Source organism: Glossina fuscipes, unplaced genomic scaffold (assembly GCF_014805625.2).
Source record: "Glossina fuscipes isolate IAEA_lab_2018 unplaced genomic scaffold, Yale_Gfus_2 2, whole genome shotgun sequence".
NCBI classification, from domain to species: domain Eukaryota; kingdom Metazoa; phylum Arthropoda; class Insecta; order Diptera; family Glossinidae; genus Glossina; species Glossina fuscipes.
The window spans coordinates 27,053,647-27,075,630 of NW_023998416.1; the positions used below are offsets into that span (position 1 = coordinate 27,053,647).

General features: G+C 33.0%; 3 protein-coding genes across 4 annotated transcripts; 1 reads left to right on the top strand and 2 right to left on the bottom strand.

Moving 5' to 3' along the window:
- Positions 1-1,264: 1,264 nt before the first annotated feature.
- Positions 1,265-5,993, bottom strand: LOC119633357 (alpha-N-acetylglucosaminidase). Of its 2 annotated transcripts, XM_038026878.1 has the most exons (4): positions 5,949-5,993; positions 4,041-4,177; positions 3,152-3,552; positions 1,265-3,075 (listed from the first exon to the last, which is right to left on the bottom strand). In XM_038026878.1, the coding sequence occupies exons 1-4, from the start codon at positions 5,989-5,991 to the stop codon at positions 1,407-1,409; spliced, it is 2,250 nt and encodes a 749-aa protein (XP_037882806.1). In that variant the 5' UTR covers positions 5,992-5,993; the 3' UTR covers positions 1,265-1,406. The 2 variants fall into 2 exon arrangements, with proteins under 2 accessions (XP_037882806.1, XP_037882807.1); XM_038026879.1 differs by lacking the exons at positions 4,041-4,177; positions 5,949-5,993 and adding an exon at positions 5,636-5,856.
- A 4,330-nt stretch (positions 5,994-10,323) lies between these two features.
- LOC119633666 (exportin-1) lies at positions 10,324-19,370 on the bottom strand. The gene is made up of 7 exons (XM_038027334.1): positions 19,125-19,370; positions 17,178-18,845; positions 13,816-14,186; positions 13,224-13,703; positions 11,350-11,682; positions 10,908-11,273; positions 10,324-10,833 (listed from the first exon to the last, which is right to left on the bottom strand). Exons 2-7 carry the CDS (start codon positions 18,688-18,690, stop codon positions 10,684-10,686), a joined length of 3,213 nt encoding a protein of 1,070 aa, XP_037883262.1. The 5' UTR covers positions 18,691-18,845; positions 19,125-19,370; the 3' UTR covers positions 10,324-10,683.
- Positions 19,371-20,480: 1,110 nt separating this feature from the next.
- Positions 20,481-21,785, top strand: LOC119633474 (proteasome subunit alpha type-1). Its single transcript, XM_038027050.1, has 4 exons — positions 20,481-20,597; positions 20,657-20,805; positions 20,959-21,448; positions 21,522-21,785. Exons 1-4 carry the CDS (start codon positions 20,595-20,597, stop codon positions 21,732-21,734), a joined length of 855 nt encoding a protein of 284 aa, XP_037882978.1. The 5' UTR covers positions 20,481-20,594; the 3' UTR covers positions 21,735-21,785.
- Positions 21,786-21,984: the final 199 nt, after the last annotated feature.

The following is a 21,984-nucleotide window of genomic DNA, read 5'->3' on the forward strand; positions in this document are numbered from 1 at the left end:
GGTTTAAATTTTCGTTTCACTACAAAAACACTAATACGAATAGATTGACATTCTTGAACTCGTAATTAAAACACAAAAATGCATTTTCAAATTTTTTTTTTTTTTTTGTCATTCATAACTATAAATAGGAAGAATAGTGCGTCTGTCTTCGTTTTGCGATCAAAGCAGCTCTAGCCACCCGATCTTCTATGTTTCGCTAATCGTCAAAAGATTCTAAGCGGCCGTCCATACTTTTGCCAATTTTTCGAATTCTTCCCATCATCAAAGTAGATCCAAAAGAGATTTGCCATTTGATGTTTACCTCCTTGTTTAAAAAAAAAAAAAAGAATTACACGATTCTTTGCAATAGGAGAGAGTCATTAGAGTGTCATTTGTACAAGAGACATACCCATCTAACCTGTGACCGTTCATAACCTTTAAGTCAAGACATGTCAATGCATGTCCAAATTTTATTAACGTTGTCTTTCTTTTATTCATGCAAAAAAAAAAAAAAAAAAAATACGTTCCCGCTTAAATAACAAAAGATCCATTTACCCAAAAAATCGAGTCAGTTGTCAACTGAACAAGTTTTAGGTAATAGCATGTTAGGATACATACATGCCGTGGATATGCATCTATTAAGAAATGATTTTCACAAATGTAAAAACAAAATTCTTGGCTCTGCGCTTTCAACTTATTTTTTAATGTTTGTGTACTTACGATATAAAAGCGCCGCTTCATTTAACTCTTTATTTCGAAAAGTTAAAAATTGTTTAAAATGTTGCCACAAACTCTCTATGCCCATCTCGTGCGCCTCTATGCGCCATTCAATAAAAATAAATGGAATTTCGAACACTAGGGTTATCGGACAGCTTAGGACTAATATCGTCTCTGTCGAGATTTAAGTAGAAAAGAAAAAGTCTTGATTGTTGCAAGTATCCCAGGTTTTGCAACGCGATGTAATAGCTATATTTTTTTGTATATCGTTTTCTTCTAATTATTGATTTTTGTTTTTTGGTTGTTTTTTTTCTAACTCCGCTTTAACTTTAAAATTTTTGTGTCTAATAATTTTAACGTTTTAGTTCAGTTTAAAATTTTGTAATCTTTTAATTACATATACATATATGTATATATATATATATGACGGCTTATCTTTCTATAAATTCTTTTCAGGATTTCGTTAACCCGGAGGATTTGAAGGAGAAGATGATCATGGCAACAAAGGATCTTTCCATCACATGCGAATAATCTCTTAGAATTAAATATTAACACATTTTTGTCATTTATATATTTTAATCATTTTGTACAACTTCATATCCGTAATCCAAGATTAAATACAAAATAAAGTATACAACAGATTTCTATAAAAAAATGTGGAAAAAGCGAAAAAGCGAAAACGGATCGACATCGCCATGCAATGATTTAATCTAATTTTTAATCTTTACTTTTAGACGCGTATACGATGAATAGATTTTATTAGAACGTAATTGTGTCCATGTATTAAAAATGCGTTTCGAAACGAGATATGAACCTTCTTTTGTTGGCATCACCGGATACACTTTCGTATCATAGCTGAAGGGATTTTCAATATAATTAAAAACATTTGTTACGAATGAACTTCTATTAAACGGTTGATTATCGACTAAGCTCTGATGTAATTCCAATAAAAAATATTTCCATCGCGGCTTATAATAATCCTGCACTATTCCCGACCATTGTTTCGTCGCGTAATCTCCGATCTCACTCTTTGGACCCCAAGTTGTTATTTGATTTCGAGCATTAAACTCAAATAATTTTTGCTCCATTAACTCTTCTTTGGCACATTTTTTCGAATCTTCAAGCCATATGCCTAACAAAAAATGTACATTTGTCGCAAGAATTTCTTCTAAATTATCAAAAAGTTCCATTAATTTGTCGACCAAATAGTTGAATCTCTCTATTTGATGTCTTCGATACGCGGCTATTATGTTTATGTACAACTGCTCGGATACAATTTGCAAGAATTGTCTCGTTATGTCGACCAGATCGTATTCGTATTCCCTGTAATGGGTAATAGGTATCGAAAAATTTGAATCTAGCATAAGCTGCCATGCTTTATAAACATCGGAACAGTTGAACCACGTCCACGGTTTTAGATTTATTGATGGTCTTCGAGTTATAACGTATTTACCGTGTATTTTTATTGATCCATTGTAGGCATACACTGAGTTTTTTAATAGATTCAAGGCATTATGTAAATTCAAATTATTTATACCATAACGTGCATTCGCGTAAGTATTAAACCATTCCTTTGTATCAAAATCATCTTTCACCCAACCCCGTTCCAGGGCGAAAGAGTAAATAACGTAGTTTTGATCAATACCTTCGGGAGTTATCCCTACTCCTACCATGCTGCTATTAGTCATTTGGCGCGCTTCACGAATTCCGGTGTTAACAGCATTCACAGAGCCATGCATTCCCAATGTGCCTCCAAAATTATGAAGCATACACCATATGAAAGGTTGGCCGTAAAATGAATGTGTACGCTCGTACTGGGGAAACTGTTCACTTTGTAAGTCCAAAACAAGTAAATTCCCTATTGGCACAGCCAATAGGAATGTCTTTATCAGGTCATCGCTCCAAAATATATTACTTACAAACATCCAATCCTGCAGTAGCCAAATTGCTTTCGGATCAACCGATCGCATAGAATCATAAATATAGTATGCTGTCATGTTTAAGTAATCCTTTGTAAACATACGGGGTTTTACTTCATTAAATGGATCAGTAAAATATATATGATCAGTGCCATAAGCAGTAATTGCTTTAAATAAAAATTTTCTGGAAATATTTTGAAAAAGATTTTCACACGGATCCACATAGAGCGGGCAGCAATATTCATCTGGAAACCTATTCCAACGGTCTGTAATCGAAAAGTTTACATTCGGATATAGACGCCTCATTGCAATGGGCAAATGTCCTGCAAAAGCGGGAATTGCCACTGTCATGCCGAAAGCACGCTGTCTTTTTATTATCTGTTTTTGTAATAACATTTGCCATTTTCTAAAGCCGGATGGGAGTGGACCTGCCCAACCACGAATATTACCCATTCGTAACCTGGTAGCGTAAAAAAAAAAAAAAAAAAATTATAATAAAACAACGACACATTATGTCCACTAATTTCTCCGTATACCAGGGTAGAAATGCCGGTCCGGTAAAATGATCATCTATTTCTTCTTCAGATAATCCTAATTCAGAATAGATTTCGTACCATAACTGCTCTTGGATAGGCGCTATAGTTAGGCTAATTCCCATCATTGCCATCCAATCGATATGCTGAATCCATTTGGCCAAATCCCACCAAATAAAGCTGTAACCCCATGTACATACGTTCTGATAGTAAATAATGCTGCTTTCCGAAGTAGAATTGATTGAGACATTAGGGAACACCTTGCTGTCGGATAACTCAATATATCTATTGTACCAATAAACGTCTTCGCCAATATAATGCTTTAAATAATAATGAAATCCTTTAGCTGCTGATAAGCCATCGTATGCCGCAATTGAAATTACGCTCTCGTTGGTTTTTAAAATCTATGAAAGAAGGAAAGATATCGGCTAGATATACAACAAAGAACAAACGCACATTTTATACCCTACACCACTTATGATACATTAGCGGTTTTATTAAGTTTGTGTGGGCGTACACAACATCCAGTAGGATGGTGTATTTTAACTTAATCATTATATATTAAGAAGGGAATTATTAGAAATATATTTATGCGGCAGATCAAGTGGTCAAACGGACTACGAATAAAGTCTAAACTGCAGCATTTTACAATTAAAATTAACGGTTAGATTTAAATTTTTAAATTGGATTAAAATTTGTTGCGGTAAATATGGACTGCACTGGTATATTGCTCGATCCGCTTTTTTCGATAAGGGTTCCCATGAAAAGCAAACATATATGCTTCATTTCACGTCGCAAGATGAGAGGCAGTATTAGGCGAAGTGGTGTATGGCATTTAATAATCGGCTTTACACGACCATAAGATTCCTTAATTCATTAAACGAATCCTTACCTCAAAGCTGCGATATTTAAATTTTTTGTCAATTTTTATTGCAAACTTGTTGGCATGCTTTCCAAGAGTCCTCCCTATTAATTCTAATACTAAATCTTCTTCAGCTTCGTAGGACGATTTCAACAGTTGGGCGAGAACTGAAACGAAATGTTTACTTCTCATATATATATACAGATATAAACGTGGTACTAAAAAGGGGCTAATTTTAAAATAAATATGGTAGACACAGCAATATGAGTATCAAATTAAACAACTTAAGGAGTAGAATACACTACAAAAATTAAGCATGGCCAATCTTCGTAGAGGTACTGTGGCATCACCCATAGAGTGTACGTACAAATTTTTATAGATTTATTTGCCGCAGTTTATGAATAATGAGCGAAAAATAAAATTTTTTGTTTCTTTTGAGAAACAACGGTGTCCTCAGTTTACGAAGCGCTATAGGCGTGTGTTTCGACCGATTTAACTTGTTTTTAGTATCAACCTGCCGGCAAGGCCCTCCAATGTTTCTGCCAAATTTGAGGTCAATAGCTTCATTTGTGAAACCAGGGTGTTTACAACAGACATTAGACAGGCGAAAGGACAGCCAGATGAACATGCTTAAATCAATTCAGAATTTGGTGCTGGTCAAGAATATATATACATTGTGGGGTCGTTGAATGACAAAATGCATGTACTACGTGGCGAGTATAAAAATCGTGGGCAAGCACCGAATGCATGAAAAGGCAGCCAACAGTTATACATATATATATATTAGTTAACTAGTATAATTAGAAGTATCCAAAAAAAAATTTTTGAAAACACTCTGTTGTAAAATAATAACATAGCCTCAGAAAGGCCGCGAACTTATTATATAATATAATATATTATTAATGACACTCCAATAACATCATTCAAGTAATAGAACGTCGATAAAATCGTAATTAAGTTTGAAAAAGATAGCCCTAGATATCACTTCAACTCACGTGAACTCCTTCTTCATATCTTGAACAAGTTACGCGTTGTTGCTCATATCGAAATCAATTTTCACTCAATGCTTATACTAAATATCTACTTAAACCCATCAACTGAATACAATGTCGGTCGCATAGAACATCATGCAATTTCCTTTTTCCCTTGAAATTCTACTATGGTTTGTAAACGATTTCATTTATCTAAAATCAAATAAACAAAAAGCGATGCAAAGAACCAACAAGTTACAATTCGCAAAACTCCCTACAAAGCTTCGCGTTTAAACGTTAGCATTAGAATGGTGCTTAATACCGGGCCTATTCCAATGGAACTTATGCCGATCCGAAAGTGAATTCCGTTTTTTCGCTATCCTCTATCTCTTCTACGATCACTATAATTGTAGGTATCGTTACTTTTTCTGCTTTCAATTTTCATCTATTATCGTATTCAATTTAAGTTCAAACATAAACTATACAACATCTCTCTTGTTTCTATTGATTGAAAACTCGCTGATGGCAACAAACAGATACTCCTCCTTGCGGATCTCATTAGAAATGATCTAATAGAAGTAAGATTCAACCTTCCTCTGTTGACAGGCTATAATTAAATGTAAAGAGTTTAATGGCATAAGATCATATACTTACCATATTCACCTCAAGGTGAATATAGTTTTTTTTAATTTATTTCTTAAGAATATTTTAAGGAAATTTTTTTTCCAAAACGTTGGCGAATAGCTGGATTCGGACAAAGGAATACTAGCCACCATAGCTCTTCTCAATGATGATCAAACAAACTTTTAAATAATTAAACAAACCCGAAGATGAGTGAGATCAAGTAAAGCTTTTTATTTAGTCAGCGCAACAATATTTCGATTCACAATAGGAATTAACATTATTTGGAATGAATTCAAAATACACTTCAGTTTTTTATGTAGTAAACTATTACAACTTAATTTACCAGCAAATAATAATATCGTAACAAATAATTTAATTGCAGGCATTTTGTGCGTGTATTAAAGCAAATAAAATATAAAAAGCCTACTTATTCGACAAGTTACCATATCTTTGCTGCGTTGAAATTTCTCGGAATAACAAAATGGTAATGAAACAACTAGCAGTCAAATAGTTTAAGATACGTAATATATTTAGTTAATTAGATAACGAAAGTTTGTCTGTGTGGCAACGCACTGAATATTTGGTTCGTGTGACAACGGGGAGCCAGTTTAAATATGATGCAATTCAAGAAAATTTTCCAGAAACTTCTGAACTCTGCATATTGTAAGCAATCATTTTAATTGTGAGCCAGAAATTATTTTGTATAGTATAACAATGGCGACCGAAAACATTATGAAATCTGAATTTTTGGCTGCCCTGAAAATGGTTTCTGCAATTAATTTATCTTCGAACAAAGCACAAAACCAATTCGATTTTGATGCTCTGAAGAAGGAATTTGCTAAAGCATGCCCCGATTTTAATGCAGTTTTGACGGAAGAATCAAGATCACAGGCACGCTTACACTACGTATAGAATGGTGCCTTCAATTAAAACTGCTAAGAAATATGGTAGAACTCTAGTCCACAGATTTTCCTTTACTAAAGAAGCAAAAGTTTTGGTAGCCTTGGATTTTTGTACAAAACATCCTAGATTCGAAGACCGTCAGTTATTATTAACGACGGAGCAGGCTAGCTTATTAGCATTGACTGTATTATCCAAGTTAGTGCCACTTTTGTTGAAAAAAGGCAAAATAATGTTAACACCGTTGGCAGGAGCTGTATTTGCAACGGACGAGATTGAAAAAATTGCAGTGGAAACAAAGCAAGACAAAGCCTCGGTTTTGATCAGTGTTATTCAGAGTTGCCAAAGTGGTGGGGAATATTTGGAAATGTCTCAAGCCTCTATTGCCTTAGTTGCGAGCGTATGTGCAACTAAGTACATAAGAAATGAAGGGTTAAGAAACAAAATCATTTCAAGAACATATAAGCAATATGCAGCTGTCGGAAAACAAATTGACGAAGAAACATTTTGGATTTATGCGCGAAATTCTTTTGAATATTTAATACGAATAATTGATGATGGCCAAAGAATTCGTTATTTTGGTAAAAACAGCGATAAGGCAGAAGTAGAGCCTAAAGAATCGACTTCTGCCGATACTGCAGCGCATGATGCGAAAGAGAATCCGAGTGTAGCTGACGCCACCAACAAGGCAACAAGGAAGATTATTATTACTGGGCAATTCGAAAGCGATGTGGCTTCTCTCACCAGTGCTGCAGAAATATTGAATTTATAGACTTTATTACTTTACTAACACATTTATTATTCCATTTGCTTTTGCGATATGCGCCCAAAATAAATAACAAAGAGTAATAAATTTTTTGACGAGACAATAAGATTTTTGAAGTGTTTTATTGCATTTTAGGATACCTGATTAATTTTGCGCACTTAGATTTGGTGAGGCTCGATTTAAAGCAATCCAACTTAATATCCAATAGAAACCCGCTGCTAATGCAAATGAAAAACTGAATCGTACTCGAATTCTGATTTAACAAATGTGCGTCCTGTATTTCTATCACTTTAACAGGACTGCATCCTCAATTTCTCATTTAATAGAAGTGTGGTCTAAATTGTTATTGCTTTAAGGGAATCGAAGCGCTGCAATTTATTGAAAGCAACTCTATCTCCGTTCTCCATACATGGACGGATAGATAAACAAAGTTTACCCTTTTATTACTTGATGTAATCAGAAACGCTATGCGCTTCGCGCACACGTCCGCTGACCTTATTTTGAGCGAAATCGATATATTTTTTATATATTTTTTTGTATTATGTATGTATGTTACGCATAAACGGGGCTTATATTTATTTATTATTATTATTATAGTAAATATTATATGAGTTTTACAATAAGTTTGTAATGGTGGAGGACTACAGGGGAGCCAGCCATTCAAAACAATTGGCAACGCGCCCATCACGATACGTCAAGGGTGGAAAACCGCGCTTATTTGCTTAATGTCTCTTTCTCCGTTATAAAATTAATTTAGTGCACAAAGCAGTTGTAGGAATTGAATAATTGCGAAAAAAAATGAAAGAAAATAAATTCAAAAATTTAAAGTAAAAAATTGAGAAAAATTAAAAATATTCCAAATAAAAAGAGCGTTTATATATGAAATCATTATGTTAGATCTATTTTCATCATAAAACTCCATAACACTATATATGAACGTTGTTTATTTGACAGGGAAATGTTTAAGAATGTTGAAGAATGCTTAATAAGCTTTAATAAGGTTTTGATCTCGAGATACAAAAGCAAATTGCAAACAGAAAATGTTGCGTAAATTTATGTAAACATATAAATATTTATGTAAATATATAAATATAATGTTTAGGCGATAGAAGAGTCGAAGATTGTTATTGGTGCTTTGACGGCGATTTTCCAAGAAATGTTGAAAAGAAACCACGAGATGAATTATCAGATGAATTATTATTTTAAGTTATACCCTACGGTGCCTTATATTTTTCATTGTACTCTGCTTCGACTAAAGCTGATTTTGAAGCCATGTTTAGTTCGTTGTTTTGATTGTACGGTTGACGGTCCATCATAATCAACTATATTACTAAATATTGAATCGTATGATGTAATGGAGGGGCTTCCTACATAAGGCATCATCTATGCTTACTGGGCATACCAGTCCTATCGGCCGGCTCTATTTCCTCCTCGACCTCACTGTCAGTGTCGTTTGTCATCATGTTTACGGTCGCTTCGAAAAATTCGTCTATGACTGGTATACCCTATCTCTACTTACGTAGGTCCTCTCAGAATCTAAGAAGTTCTCTCTCTCTCTCTCTCTCTCTCTCTCTCTCTCTGTGAGTATATTCTTGTCACAGACAATTTGTTTATTCATCATCTCCATTATTTAGCAAAAATGAAATAATGCAATAATTTTATTTATTTACATTTTATAATTATAATTTTATTTGTTTATTTATATTTTTAATTACGATGGCAGATTTTATTAATGTGGATTCATTCGTTTGCTATTTTACATTATTTTGATAATAAGTATACAAATGAGGTATAGTATACCCATAATTCGAAAACTAATGATATTTTGATGCAATTTCAGTATTTGAGTTTCCATTATTCGATATATAACGCTGTGGACGCTGCTGATAACTTCTGGCAGGTACTGCTCGATTGCGGATGAAGCCAAAAGGTGTGAGATCGTGCAGGCCATACAAAACAACAAAGTGGTGGGCAAGATCCCATCTTTTTAATTGATTTTAAAAATAAACCTAAGAATTCATCAGAATTTATTGTTTATATAATTGAAAATATGACTTTTAATTTGACTATGGTATGAAAGCGGGAATTATTACAAACTTATTTGTCCCGCAAATTAATTGGGCAAATCGATTATTTCAAGGTCTTGCTTGATATTTGGAAGAAATCAATCACATATGTGAAATTAGATTTTAATAAGATTTCGATTTCAATATATATTGTCATAACTATTTTGAGGTTTTCGTTAACGCGAAAGATAAGAAAAAACTTTGAATATTAAAGAATGATTCGTGGCATCACATGCTATACTCACTTAGATCAATTAATATCATGAAAATGTCACGATCAAATTGCAAAACCATCACGTCCATCACTATATATTTTTTTTATAATGATTCGGAAGTTTTCGAAAACAGAAGAAGATTATATTAAGCAAGTGTACTTTAACAGTAAAACATTTGAAAAGGTTTGGTAAGAAAATACAACGAGTCGTGATAATCTCAGCGGAAAGGTGGAACAATCTTCATAGTAAAGTCGCTTCATGTTCTTTAATTTCTTTACATATACATATAAGTTTTTCATATCACTCGGCAGGAGCTTGCCATGCTTTGAAGCGTAGAAACGCCGCCCTGTAGATTGTACCAAATCACTATTAAGATAGTTGGGAGGTGAGAGAGAGAAAGCTTTCAATGATGAAGTCTTGAAAAGCCAAGGTTAGATAAAAAAATTTTAAGAAAAACCTTTAGCCTTTTTCCCGCCCATGGATCGTAAATTGTTTGCAATACGAGAGAGAAATTTTTTTTCCACTAAGCCAATGCTAATCATAATATATCCGCAGTGCAATGTATCGAGTTAGGGAAGTGTCACTTTTACGATATAAATGACAACCGAGTATTTTCTTTATGCCTTGTTAAAAACTTATAAAAACTTATTTATATTGACGTAAAAGTGCGTAAAAGGTAGCGTCTTACTTTTACCAAATCCGGAACCTTTTTCCATCAATTATAATATTTAATAATTTTGTTTAGTTTCGACTTCTTTATTATTTATTTTATTTTCTGTTTTTAATTATTCTTATTATTTTGTTTTTATTTAACGTAATGTAAATGTACAAACTAATTGTAGTTTTATGCAATCAAACATAGCAGGCTGGAGTGGTTAAAGATATTGATGAAAGGTGCGGAGAGAATGAACTAATTATTATATATTTGACAGCGTTTCATAATGTAGATTCATTCATACTTATACATTCATACTTAGAAAATAAAAATAATAATTAAAAAAAAAAAAAAAAAAAAAAAAAAATTGAAAAACATTTAAAAAAAAAACAAATTTTAGAATTATTTAAGTGTCAAATATTATTCAAAAATATTACTGCTTATATTTGATCCACGCAATTTAATAAATATGCTTCTTATTCATCCTGCATGTCCTCGGGCAATTCATGCGGATTCAGCATTCCTGGTATATTACGTTGTGTAAGAAGTTTGTTGGCTTGCTCTTCTCGTAGTGCTGCTTCTCGTTCCTCCAAATATAGGTCAGAGTCGTCCTCACCAGTCACTTCCTATATTGTTTATTAAATATTATTTCAAAATCATTTTTCATATCATATTTGAGTAAAAAACGTTGTTAGCTTACTCTAATTTGAATCAGAAAATCTCTTAAATGCTCCTTAAATGCTTGTACATTCTCATCTAAATTGAAAAGGCCGGTAACGAAGACTTTAATCTGATTATCCGTTAAATGACTGAATGCCGATTTGAGTAATGAGGCCACGTACTCCTGAATGAAAATTGTATTATCGGGTATGGGTCCAAGGTTAACGGTGATTTTATTATTTTCAACCAATGAAAACATGTACGCTAATATAATGGCATGATTTCCTAATCCCGCTGTATGCGAAGTATCAGTAACGACAGAAAATATTTGCATTAATATATCGGTAAAGTACGTTTGATAAAAACTCTGTGCAGCTTGAGGATGTTGTGTCAAGTTTTGTAACATCTAATAATGGCAATAAATAAGTCAAGATTATTTATTATATAAATGAATAGTCGACTTTAATTAATTATTGACTTACTTTAAATAATATGTTAAGACCTATGTCAGCAACATTACGCATGGTATGCTTAAAAGCCCAGACCACGGAATCGAAGACCAATTTAAATTGCGCTGGTGGTATATTAAGGAAAGCTTTAAAGCAATGTGCATTAACAGCCTGCAGCAATTCGTAGAAGCTTATGCGATGCTGGGGATAATCCTCAAAGTTTTTATTAATCATATCTAAAGTGCATTCGAAAACGGCATCGAAAACTTTTGGTACTTCATTCGTAATATGATTACGTAGCTTATGAACAATAGTTGCCATCGCATTGAGAACTTTCGGCTCTCTTGCCGATGGTACTTTACAGCGCTGCAATCAAAAAAAAAAAAAAAAAAAAAACAATTTATAAATTTAAAAGTACTTTCGCATAATAGTTTTGTAAGCTAACAATTCAATAAGTGACATAAATAATAAGAATTGTTCAATAATAATTTTAAAATTTTCTCGAACACTGTTTCATTTCGACATTCACAGTCGCATCAAATGACAGCTTGGCTTTCACATTCGAGTTGGGGGAAAAATCAAAAAAAAAATATTTCAAATAATTTGATTTTTTTTTTTTTTTGTAAAAGCCTTAGCATTCACTATCTGGTTTCTCGGACGAAATCTAGGTTTTAGTTAAGAGCAAAATGTGAAAATAGGAATTGACGCGTCCACATTTAGAAGATGTGTGTACGTAAGAGATGATGGGTGTCAAATAGTCGTCGCAAAGTGAACGTAATTTTCTTATTTGTCCTTTAAAAATGTGCTCAGGATGCACTGAAGATGTTTTTTCTACTTTCAAAATTTGTCTTTAATAGACGCGACATCTAAGATTTGAAACAAAGTAAAAGCTGCACTCACACCGTATCTAACAGATACAACAGATGCAAATCTTAATTTAAAAATCATTTCAGAACTGCGTACACATCCAGTAACCTTTGTTAAATATAAGGCTGTCCTTTTAAAAACTAAGAATTGAATTTACGCACAGACATCTATGCTAACATTGCATAACCACATAGAAGTTGTTTCAGATTAGATTTGCTAATTGTAATTAACTCAATTACTGAAGAATTTCAATAGTCAAGTTTTATAAATCCAGTTTGATATCGCAATGTGATAGAATTACGAATCAGTCGTTAAGTCATTTCTTTTTTGAAAAATAAAAAAATAAAAACGTTTATTAATTATGAATATATCTAAAGTTACTAAAAAAAGAGTATAAATTAATAGTGGCCAGATGCACGAATGGACAATGACCCTTGTAAGCATATTAACTCAATTGAATGCATGCAGCTCGTAAGCAGCATAAAAAATATTAAGCCTAAAAAGCTTTTGCAACATCTAAAAAGAGTGATGTCTTATATCTATCTACAATTATTCATTAGTTTCCTTAAAAAAAAAAAAAAAAAAAAATTTTTTTTTTTAATAATTTAATTTTTAAATTTTTTTTTTTTTTTTTCCTTTTTTTATTATCAGTCATTGCAATGTCTTTTATCGCATTTTTAATTTAAAACACGAAAAACTTCAGACGACTTAGTTTGCCGAGGTAGTTTCAGACTTTTGATTGTTGTGATCTTGACGATGATGGACTGTTTTGATCTTTGTATTTAATCTCCATACATCAGACATAGCAGCTAACGAGTTTATTCGATTTTCGCAGCTTTTAAACTTCCAGATGGCCGACAGACGGACAAATATATATCAAACATACAAACACATTGTCTCATTCATGATAGACACTCATTTCTAAGTATTTCAAATAGAATAATAAAAAATTAGTAAAGCCATATATTACGATATTATATAAAAGGATTTTTCTCTTTTTTCTTGACTTTGAAATTGTAAAATTGAATCAATCCTCTTACCTGGTAATCGAGAAGGATCGCATCCAGAAGTGGTGGTATAAAATTATCCATTACGAGTTGATTATCGTTTGATCGTGACACCCATTCTGAGATGAGATTCAATGTTTCTTTTTTAACTACATGCATTGCTTTAATTAATGGTTGATTGTTAACGTTGACTCCATTTAATTCTATAGCCTGAATAATATTTTCCGATGTTATTTTATAAACATTTAACATATCCAAATAAATCCGACCCAATTGAATAACATAGGCGTGACCTAAAGCCTTACACGCGGCCACATTTGTTTTGAGAATACTTCCCAATTGCTTAACGGCAGTCATATTCTTAAGAAAATCAACGTTTTTTGATGCGCGAGATATGATTTCATCCCATACTTGATTCGGCAAAAACATATACTTTTCAATTAACACATCTTGCTGTACTTGATCCATTTGTGCAGATATCATATAGCCAACAGCCTCGTAAAAAGTATGCACCTAACAAAAAAAGCATCCCATGATTATAAATATTTATAATATTTAAAGTGTACTTTTATTTTTTTTATTTTTATTTTTATTTATTTATTTTTTTTTTTTTCTAATAATTTACCTGTTGCGGCTGCAAATCGCAAATGATAGTACTCATGGTGCTGAGAATTTCATCAATAAATGTGCACACCTCGTTTGGTTGCATTGTAATAAAGTATCGTCTGCATTTGATGGCGATTTTAATAAACGTATCGCAGGCCATATCCTGAACGCCATCATGTGTTTCGTGCATAAATTCAAAAAGTTTGTTAACAACCGTTTTTAGAAATTTCCAATGAGCACGAAGGAACCTCGGATATTGTCCAACGACATACATAATATTTGATGCAATAATTGCCTTATTATCCTTGCCCTTCTTTTGTTCGCATAATCCTAACAAGTCTTTAATAACAGTGACCAGAAAACGTTTTTCGTCCTCTTCGCAAAAAGCACCTAAAAGTTCAATTAGAAATCATTTATTAACTTTTTTTTTTTACCATGAATAAATATTAAAAGTAAAATTATTGAGCAAAACTTCATATTTTTAGACTTCACTTTAGACTACAACAAGTCTTAAGCTCGATATGAGGATTGTAGGCTATTGGAACGTAAACTTTTACTTATCGGCTTAAATTATATTCAAATATTCGTTCGTTGCATTTACCCTTCACAATCGCATTCAGAGAACGATCAAAGAGCTCTTAGAGAAAAATCGCAAATTAATCAGAAGCATTTCATTTTTCCGTGCATCACAAATATTTTTTTTGGTTATACATGAGCGGATACCATTTGCAATACCATATTTTTACAAATTTTCCACCTGACTGCTTATTCCTTAAGATTCGAAGATTTGCAGAAAATTGCCTAATGTAAGCGTGTACTTAAAAACAGACCAACTTGACTGAGACTTAGCATGAACTAACTTGGGATCAAGCAAACTTAATCATATCTCATAAACAAAATCACAATAAACCAACTCCGGCCGCAACGCATGTGGCCTTTCAGGCTGGCAAGGGACAAAAAAATCAAATATGTGGAAAATGAAAAAAAAAAAAAGTGTATACCTTTATGTTACTCGCTCTTACGGTAACGCAAATAGTCATTCGTTAATACATCAATGCTTTCTAAGGAAAGTATAGATCAGTATTTATGCCAAATGCACTTTGATGTAATGCTAGAAAGAGATAGCACCTAACAACATTTCTATCATAAATACATTCTGAATTTTTTTTTCTCAAATAAACGGGGACGACTCCAGAAACTGTTAAGAAAAGGTACTACAGTAGCTTCAATCCCTTTTTCACCAATCCAAAAAAAAATTGGTTCCATTCGGACCTATATAACTTCTTCTGAGAAGCTTATCCGAAATGTCTCGTGAAGCGAATTACGTTTTCGAAAGTAATCACTTGAAGAGTACGCCTCTAAAATAGCATAACAATTTTCTTCAGTCAATTAGCACGTAAGAGTCATTTGTTTATCAGCAAATTTACGAATATTTCATGCGAAAGACTTTTGAAAACTCGAACGTTATATGAAGAGAAGACTGCATTTCTAATAGACAGTGACAATGCGAATCCTGAAAGTACCGCGCTCGAGAGCTCGCTTTTTACATCTAAAAAAAAAAAAAAAAAAAATTAAAAATATTTGCTTTTCGCCAATAAGTTATTAGTTTTTTTTACAAAAAAAAGGTTTGCCCCGCACAAGGATACTCGTCTCTAAAAACAGATATAAATCCATTAAACTGACTTCAACAATATATATATATATATATATATATATATATATGAGTACTTCTAGTGTTTATAACTGAAGCTTGAATTGATTTGTTCTGTGCTTTCGGCTTTCACTCACTTGTTGGTCCATTATATAGAATAGAAAGAATAAAAGTTGGGAAGTTTCTTGAGTCACGATTACAAGTCCAATTATCTGCCTGCAAATGCCTACCGATATTGCTCGCAAAAAGCCCCGTGTAAATATTCAGGCACTTTCACATCCTAACATTTCTATCAATTTTACGATCGCGATTAATCAACATTTGTCCAAAGTGAAATACAAGTATTTCTACTCGTTTCAAAGAGCTATCTCTGTTATAGTTTATAAGCTAACGGATATTTTCAAATTTTTCAGAATTGCAAGCAATTACAAGATATTTTAGATAGGTTCAGCTTTCTAAATTCCAATTGTCCGTATATCCGGGAAACGTAATATGAAATGGATTCATGATCGCAAGCGAACTGAAGATGCGTGGTCAGGCTTCTTAGCCGATTGCATTGCGAAAACTTGCTGACAACTGCATGCTACAAGACAAAGGACAATTGATTTCATCAAACGGTATACAGCCGGTCAAAGTGACGAGTGACGGGCCAGCATAACCCATCCTTTTTCGTTTTACGAGGCTAACACAAAAAAGTCCAACAAAAATAATTGCAAGCTAGATAATAGGTTTTTATGCGACTCCACTTCTTTCTACTTGCCCCAAACACCATACAACAATTTGCATAATAGAATAATCAATTCATTAAACATTATTAGAAACCATTTAAATCCTTTTTGTACTTTCTCGGAGCATCTATTAAACAATTGTAATGAGCTTAAAGAAAAAAAAATGACATAAGGAAGAAAAAGATCAGAATATTGAAATATACACCTTTCTCAGCTGGAAACCTATTATTTTCTTATTAGTTTTCGTATGCGTTTGTAAATATTTAAAGAAATACATATTGTTCGGAATAGTTGTTGGAAATGCAACTGGTTTCCTCCAACATATTAATGAATATTTAAAGTAATGAATGTTTCGAAAAGTTGTCTTACGTTCATCCTCCACGATGTATTCACTAAGGATTTTTGCTTTGTCTTATGTAATCTTATCAATCACATAACAATTTGATGTCGTTATTTCTGTTAATAAAACATACATAATCGAAAATTCGATTTACCTTTTTGGTTTGCTTCATATGAAGTCTTTTCAGATAGTCTTGGGCAGTTTACTAATATTTCTTATCCACGGAAATGTAATTAGTATTTATCTCGGTAGACGATATATAGCACATTCTTTATATGTTTTGCTTGAATTTAGATGACAGCTTGACAATCAGCGTAAAATTTCTTGTTCTTACCAGCCTCCACTACGTGTCACGGACTTTGTTGTCTTTTGAAATTTTTATAGCATTCAAAATGCATTGATAATTTTCGTAAACATAATCGGCTCTATCTCAAAGACATTGAATAAGCTTTTCGTTTATTATTGAGAAAACTTATTCAAAACTGTGCTAGTATTGTTCCAAAATTGTGCAGTGCGAATAGCACAAACTGTCTCTGAAATTTGAAGTAGTCCGTATAACAGCATTAGGAAAGGAAGGGACATATTTGGAACATATTCAAGTAGTTAATTATAGCTTTCATTTTTATTCGTTAATTATTATAAATGCATTGAAGTTTACATACCTGATATGGAGCCTATTGCCCAACACAGTGTGTTAAGGTTTTTCCAAGAAAACTCGCTTCCATTTACTTGATTGAGAAGTTTCAAAGTCATTATACGTTCAGTATCCGCATAGTCTAAATGTGTCAAAAATACGAGAGTCTCACGCATATTTTTATATAAATTAATGGCATTCGTATCTTTCATGAATTCTCGCACCACTTCTCCATTTTCATTTTCAACCACGAGCACTTCTTCTGGTTTAGCCATTCGCGATATCATAATATATCGTACTTTAGATAGGATGCTTGAGTAGAATCGGCGCCGCGGAAATGCTGCATTACGTTTGGCTAACGAGACGGCGTCCGACTGACCGAGATGTACGCTCGCGTTGCCACCAAATGACTCGCTGCTATAAAGATCTTCGACCAAACTATTCCAATACTCGAGGCAAATCTTAAATACTTCAACATCTTCAACTTCCGAAATCATAACTAAATAAAGCAGTGCTTGATTAAGAAAATCAATATATTTTACATCCTCAACGAGTTTGCCATGCTCTTTTAAAAACGTGCATAAGAACATAGCGAGATTTTGGACAAATATTTGTTCCGTATCATTGCCATTTGCATAAATATGATTCATATTGGTGGTCGTGCTGATCATCAAATTTAATTGGGTCATTGTCTCTTTAAAGAGATTAATGAAATTTTCATTATAATCGGGTACCGTGAGACCGGCAATCTCCGACAGGCACTTAAGGGTTACATTACGAAACATCGGAACACTCAGAAATTTAAATATCAAAGTGTCAATCAGCGAAGTCTCGAAAATGTAACCCAGTGGAATCCAATTCAGGAAACGTAATAATGTCTCCAAAGTGACTTGAATAAGCGGAGCGTTCATACTACTTTCAAGCACAAACGAACATAGTTGGAATACCTGCGAGAATTCTGAGCACATTGTATCCTTTAAATGTTTCGCTTTTGTCTGCGTGATTTGACCAGACGAGAAGTCAAAAACCTCTTCGCTGAGATTCTTTAATATAACCATATTGTTCTTGCATAAACTTTCATTAGTTTTCGAAGCACCTACAATATCACTAATGAACGTTTCCCAATTGCGCGGCCATTCTCGCTTCAATATTTGTACCAGTATTATGTTTAGCTTATTCAAATAAACTTTATTCGCTTCCATTGTGGCTGCATCTGAAGAAGTCTTTATGATAAGTCCAACAACGTACTTTTTAATCCCTTCGCATTGATTACGCGGCAATATTTTCCAACGAGTTTTTATTACTTCCTCCAGAATTTGTAATGCGTAGAATTTTGTTTGTTGATTTTGAGAAAATTCTAAAATACTATCCACCCGAGTCCAGGCATCTGGATGTTCTTTCAGCGTAGTTAGTATATCTTGAGCCAAGCGGAGTTGATCCCCTTGCGAAGTATACAAACATTCTACTATGCGATCAAGTAGACTAATGTCTAACTTTTGAGAGAAATCCAGTAATTTACTGGCTTCTTCCGAGGAAAGCATAGCGATTGCCTTATAATAAAAGCAGCGTTCAAGACGACGTGTTATGTTGTCGGCACTAATTATGTCCTAATAGTAAAAATCCCTCAGCTGCACGTGGATGTTATTTTAATTGCGTTTTAGTTTCACTTAAACGATCTTTTCACAGAAAGTTATTTCTAAAAGATATAAAAGAAATATGTTTTATAAATCTGTAAGAAAGTGATCTCCGCTATGCCGGCAGTCAAGATGTTTTTAAGATACATATTTTCACTAAACTGACATTATAGAGAAGGGGTAGTAAACGGCTATTTTATTTAGGCTTAACATATACATATGCGTATGTGCCCAATTAATTAACATAAATATGCTTATTCCCCCAATATCTCGAATGAACAACATTCTGTCAAATGCGATTAATGCTCTTAATTATGCTACTGCCGACACTTGAAACTTACCTGCGACCTGAATTTATGTATTCTTTTCGTCACACAACTCAAGAAAGTTAAAAACTGCGAATAACCGAACGGAATGTCGACACCGAAACGAATACACGTCGAAAAATAGCGCACTTTTACGTTGTAAACTTTCTTACTATTTCAAAAAACCAATTCAGACAAATTTCTCACGTTGACGTTATACTTTTATTAAAACAACAATCTGTATCGAATCGCAAATCGAAATTCATAAATATTTTCGCAATTTCTTCCTTGGTATTCCGTGATGTGAATTTTACTCAACTTACCGACTTACCAGCGTCCCTAAACAGGGTTGCAAAATCTTATAACTTTTCGTTGCGACTGTGAATATTTCATTGATGTTCATTTTGAGACTAAATAATTATATCCCCATTATTCTTTCGGAATTAAGCATAAATATGGCAATTGGGTAACAGTTAAAAAGAAACATATGCGGGTTGATAGATATTAAAATGTTTAGCCTAAATGGTATAAAAAATACCACATTATCGAGTTATAAAACCATATTTGGTTTCAAGCCAGTTTTGTTGTGTTTTTTTTTGAAAAAATTTAAGTATTCAACAGAGTATCATAAAAATTAACAATTATATAATGTTGAAATTAAATAATTACTTCTATATAATATTATATATTAATACAAATGTAATAAATGAAAATTAATTCATATTCGCTATCATTTTTAACTGTCCCTTAATATAAGAAATTGAAATCTTATTCAATTATATTCAAATGACAAACTAAAGAAGAATTTTGTATTATGTCTAATGAATTAATCGTTTTTTTAGTAATTTCCTGATCTGACCAAATTTTGGGTCAATTGGATTAACTTTTGAAATTCCGCTTAGAAATTATACAAACGAACTTATCAAGATGGTTACGAATTTTTCATTTCGTAATTTTAGTATGAAAAGAAACTTAGCTAAATCAATTTCGTCATTCATTCATATTTATCGAGATTATGACAGATTTTTGGCCCATAATCAAAACAAATTCCACAATTTTTTTCTCCTGACCAAAAAAATGTTCGTAACATTGAGATTTTCTCACTTAGTTTGAAAATCAGTTAAATCAGCACATAGCACCACTATACACAAGTAAATGACACCGCCGAAAGTAAATGACACATACAAGATACACAATCCGTATAACAGTTAAAAATTCTATATAAGCTAACAATAAAAAATAATCCTTTGCTTTTTAATTTTTAAGAGAGTTTTTAAGAACAATCCACCAGTTTTCTAATAGAGGTGTGATTCGTACAATGGTTTTTACAAAAGAAAAAAAATATTCATCTACTTTAATAAACTATTTGCAGATGTAGACTTTGAACTATAATTATTTTCGATATTTATATCGCTATCGAAAATTATTAATGACATATTTTCATCTCTAAGTAATGTGCTAAACGAAAAATTGTTTGTCACTCTGGAAATAAATTGAATTTGGAAAATGGTGAGATCTCTTTGCTTTTTTTTCGTTTTTCATTAATATTAAAAAAAAGCTTTTATTAGTTTCGTAATCAGTATGACAGCGATGTTACTGTTTGGAGTCCGCAAGGGCGGCTGCATCAAGTCGAATACGCTATGGAAGCAGTTAAGCTGGGTTCAGCTACTGTCGGTTTAAAAAGCAAAGATTATGCGGTACTAGTTGCAATTTTAAGGTAAAAAATAAGCAAAGAAAACATTTTCACTCAGACTTTACTACACATGATAATGACTGAATTACCGCCCAAGCGGTCTTAACGTATCAAAAGTTTCCATTTTTTTAAGTTAAATTTTCAAAACATTATATTAAATGAGATTGTTTTGCGTAGGGCTGCATCTGAATTATCGTCCTCGCAAAGAAAAATTATTCCCATTGATGACCATATTGGAATTTCAATTGCCGGCATAACCGCCGATGCTCGGGTTTTAAGTCGCCATCTACGCACCGAATGCTTAAACTATAAATATTCTTATGGTGTCCCACATCCAGTGGGCAAGCTTATAACAAATCTCGGAAATAAAATGCAAATTACAACGCAAAGATATGATCGCCGCCCTTATGGGGTCGGTTTGCTTGTGGCTGGTTATGATGACGAGAAAGGTCCTCGCATCTATCAGGTGGTACCTTCTGCAAACTTTTTTAATTGCAAAGCTATGTCAATTGGTTCCCGATCTCAAAGCTCTCGGACATATCTGGAAAGGCATTTAGCAAGTTTTAATGATTGTTCGAAGGACGAGCTAATTTGTCATGGTGTTCAAGCAATAAGAGGATCACTGCCTAACGAAGAATTAGGTAAAGAGGACAAGTCTTCTCTGCTTGTAAGTGAAAATTAATGAAACAGACTGAATTTTGTCAAACTTAAAGATTTTTCGCTTTCTATTTTCACTTTAGAACATCTCTATAGCGATCGTTGGTAGAGATCAGCCGTTTAAAATATTGGATGATAACGAAAATTTATTTTATGTTAATATGGCTAAACAGCGAGGAGCAGCTATCGTTCCGTCTCGTTCCGATGACGATATACGTCCACCAGGACCTGATGATGAGCCGCCACGAACTCCACCTAGCGATCCCGACGTTATTGTTGCCGCTATGGATCAATAAACATTTTATTATGGAATAATAATTCTGAACATTAGAATTTTTTACAAAGAATCTACAAACGTCTCTAATTATTTCAAATTGTTTGGTTTTAGAAGTCTTCCGTTTCCGCGATAAGTCCAATAAGATTAGCTTTAATTTAATCATGTTTGCTTGAATCTTCTGAGAATAAAATGGGTCAATTAGTAAAGAAAACGCTTTACTTCTTGACTCCTACAGGAGTTTTTTTTTTCAAATCATAAATTCGGTCGAT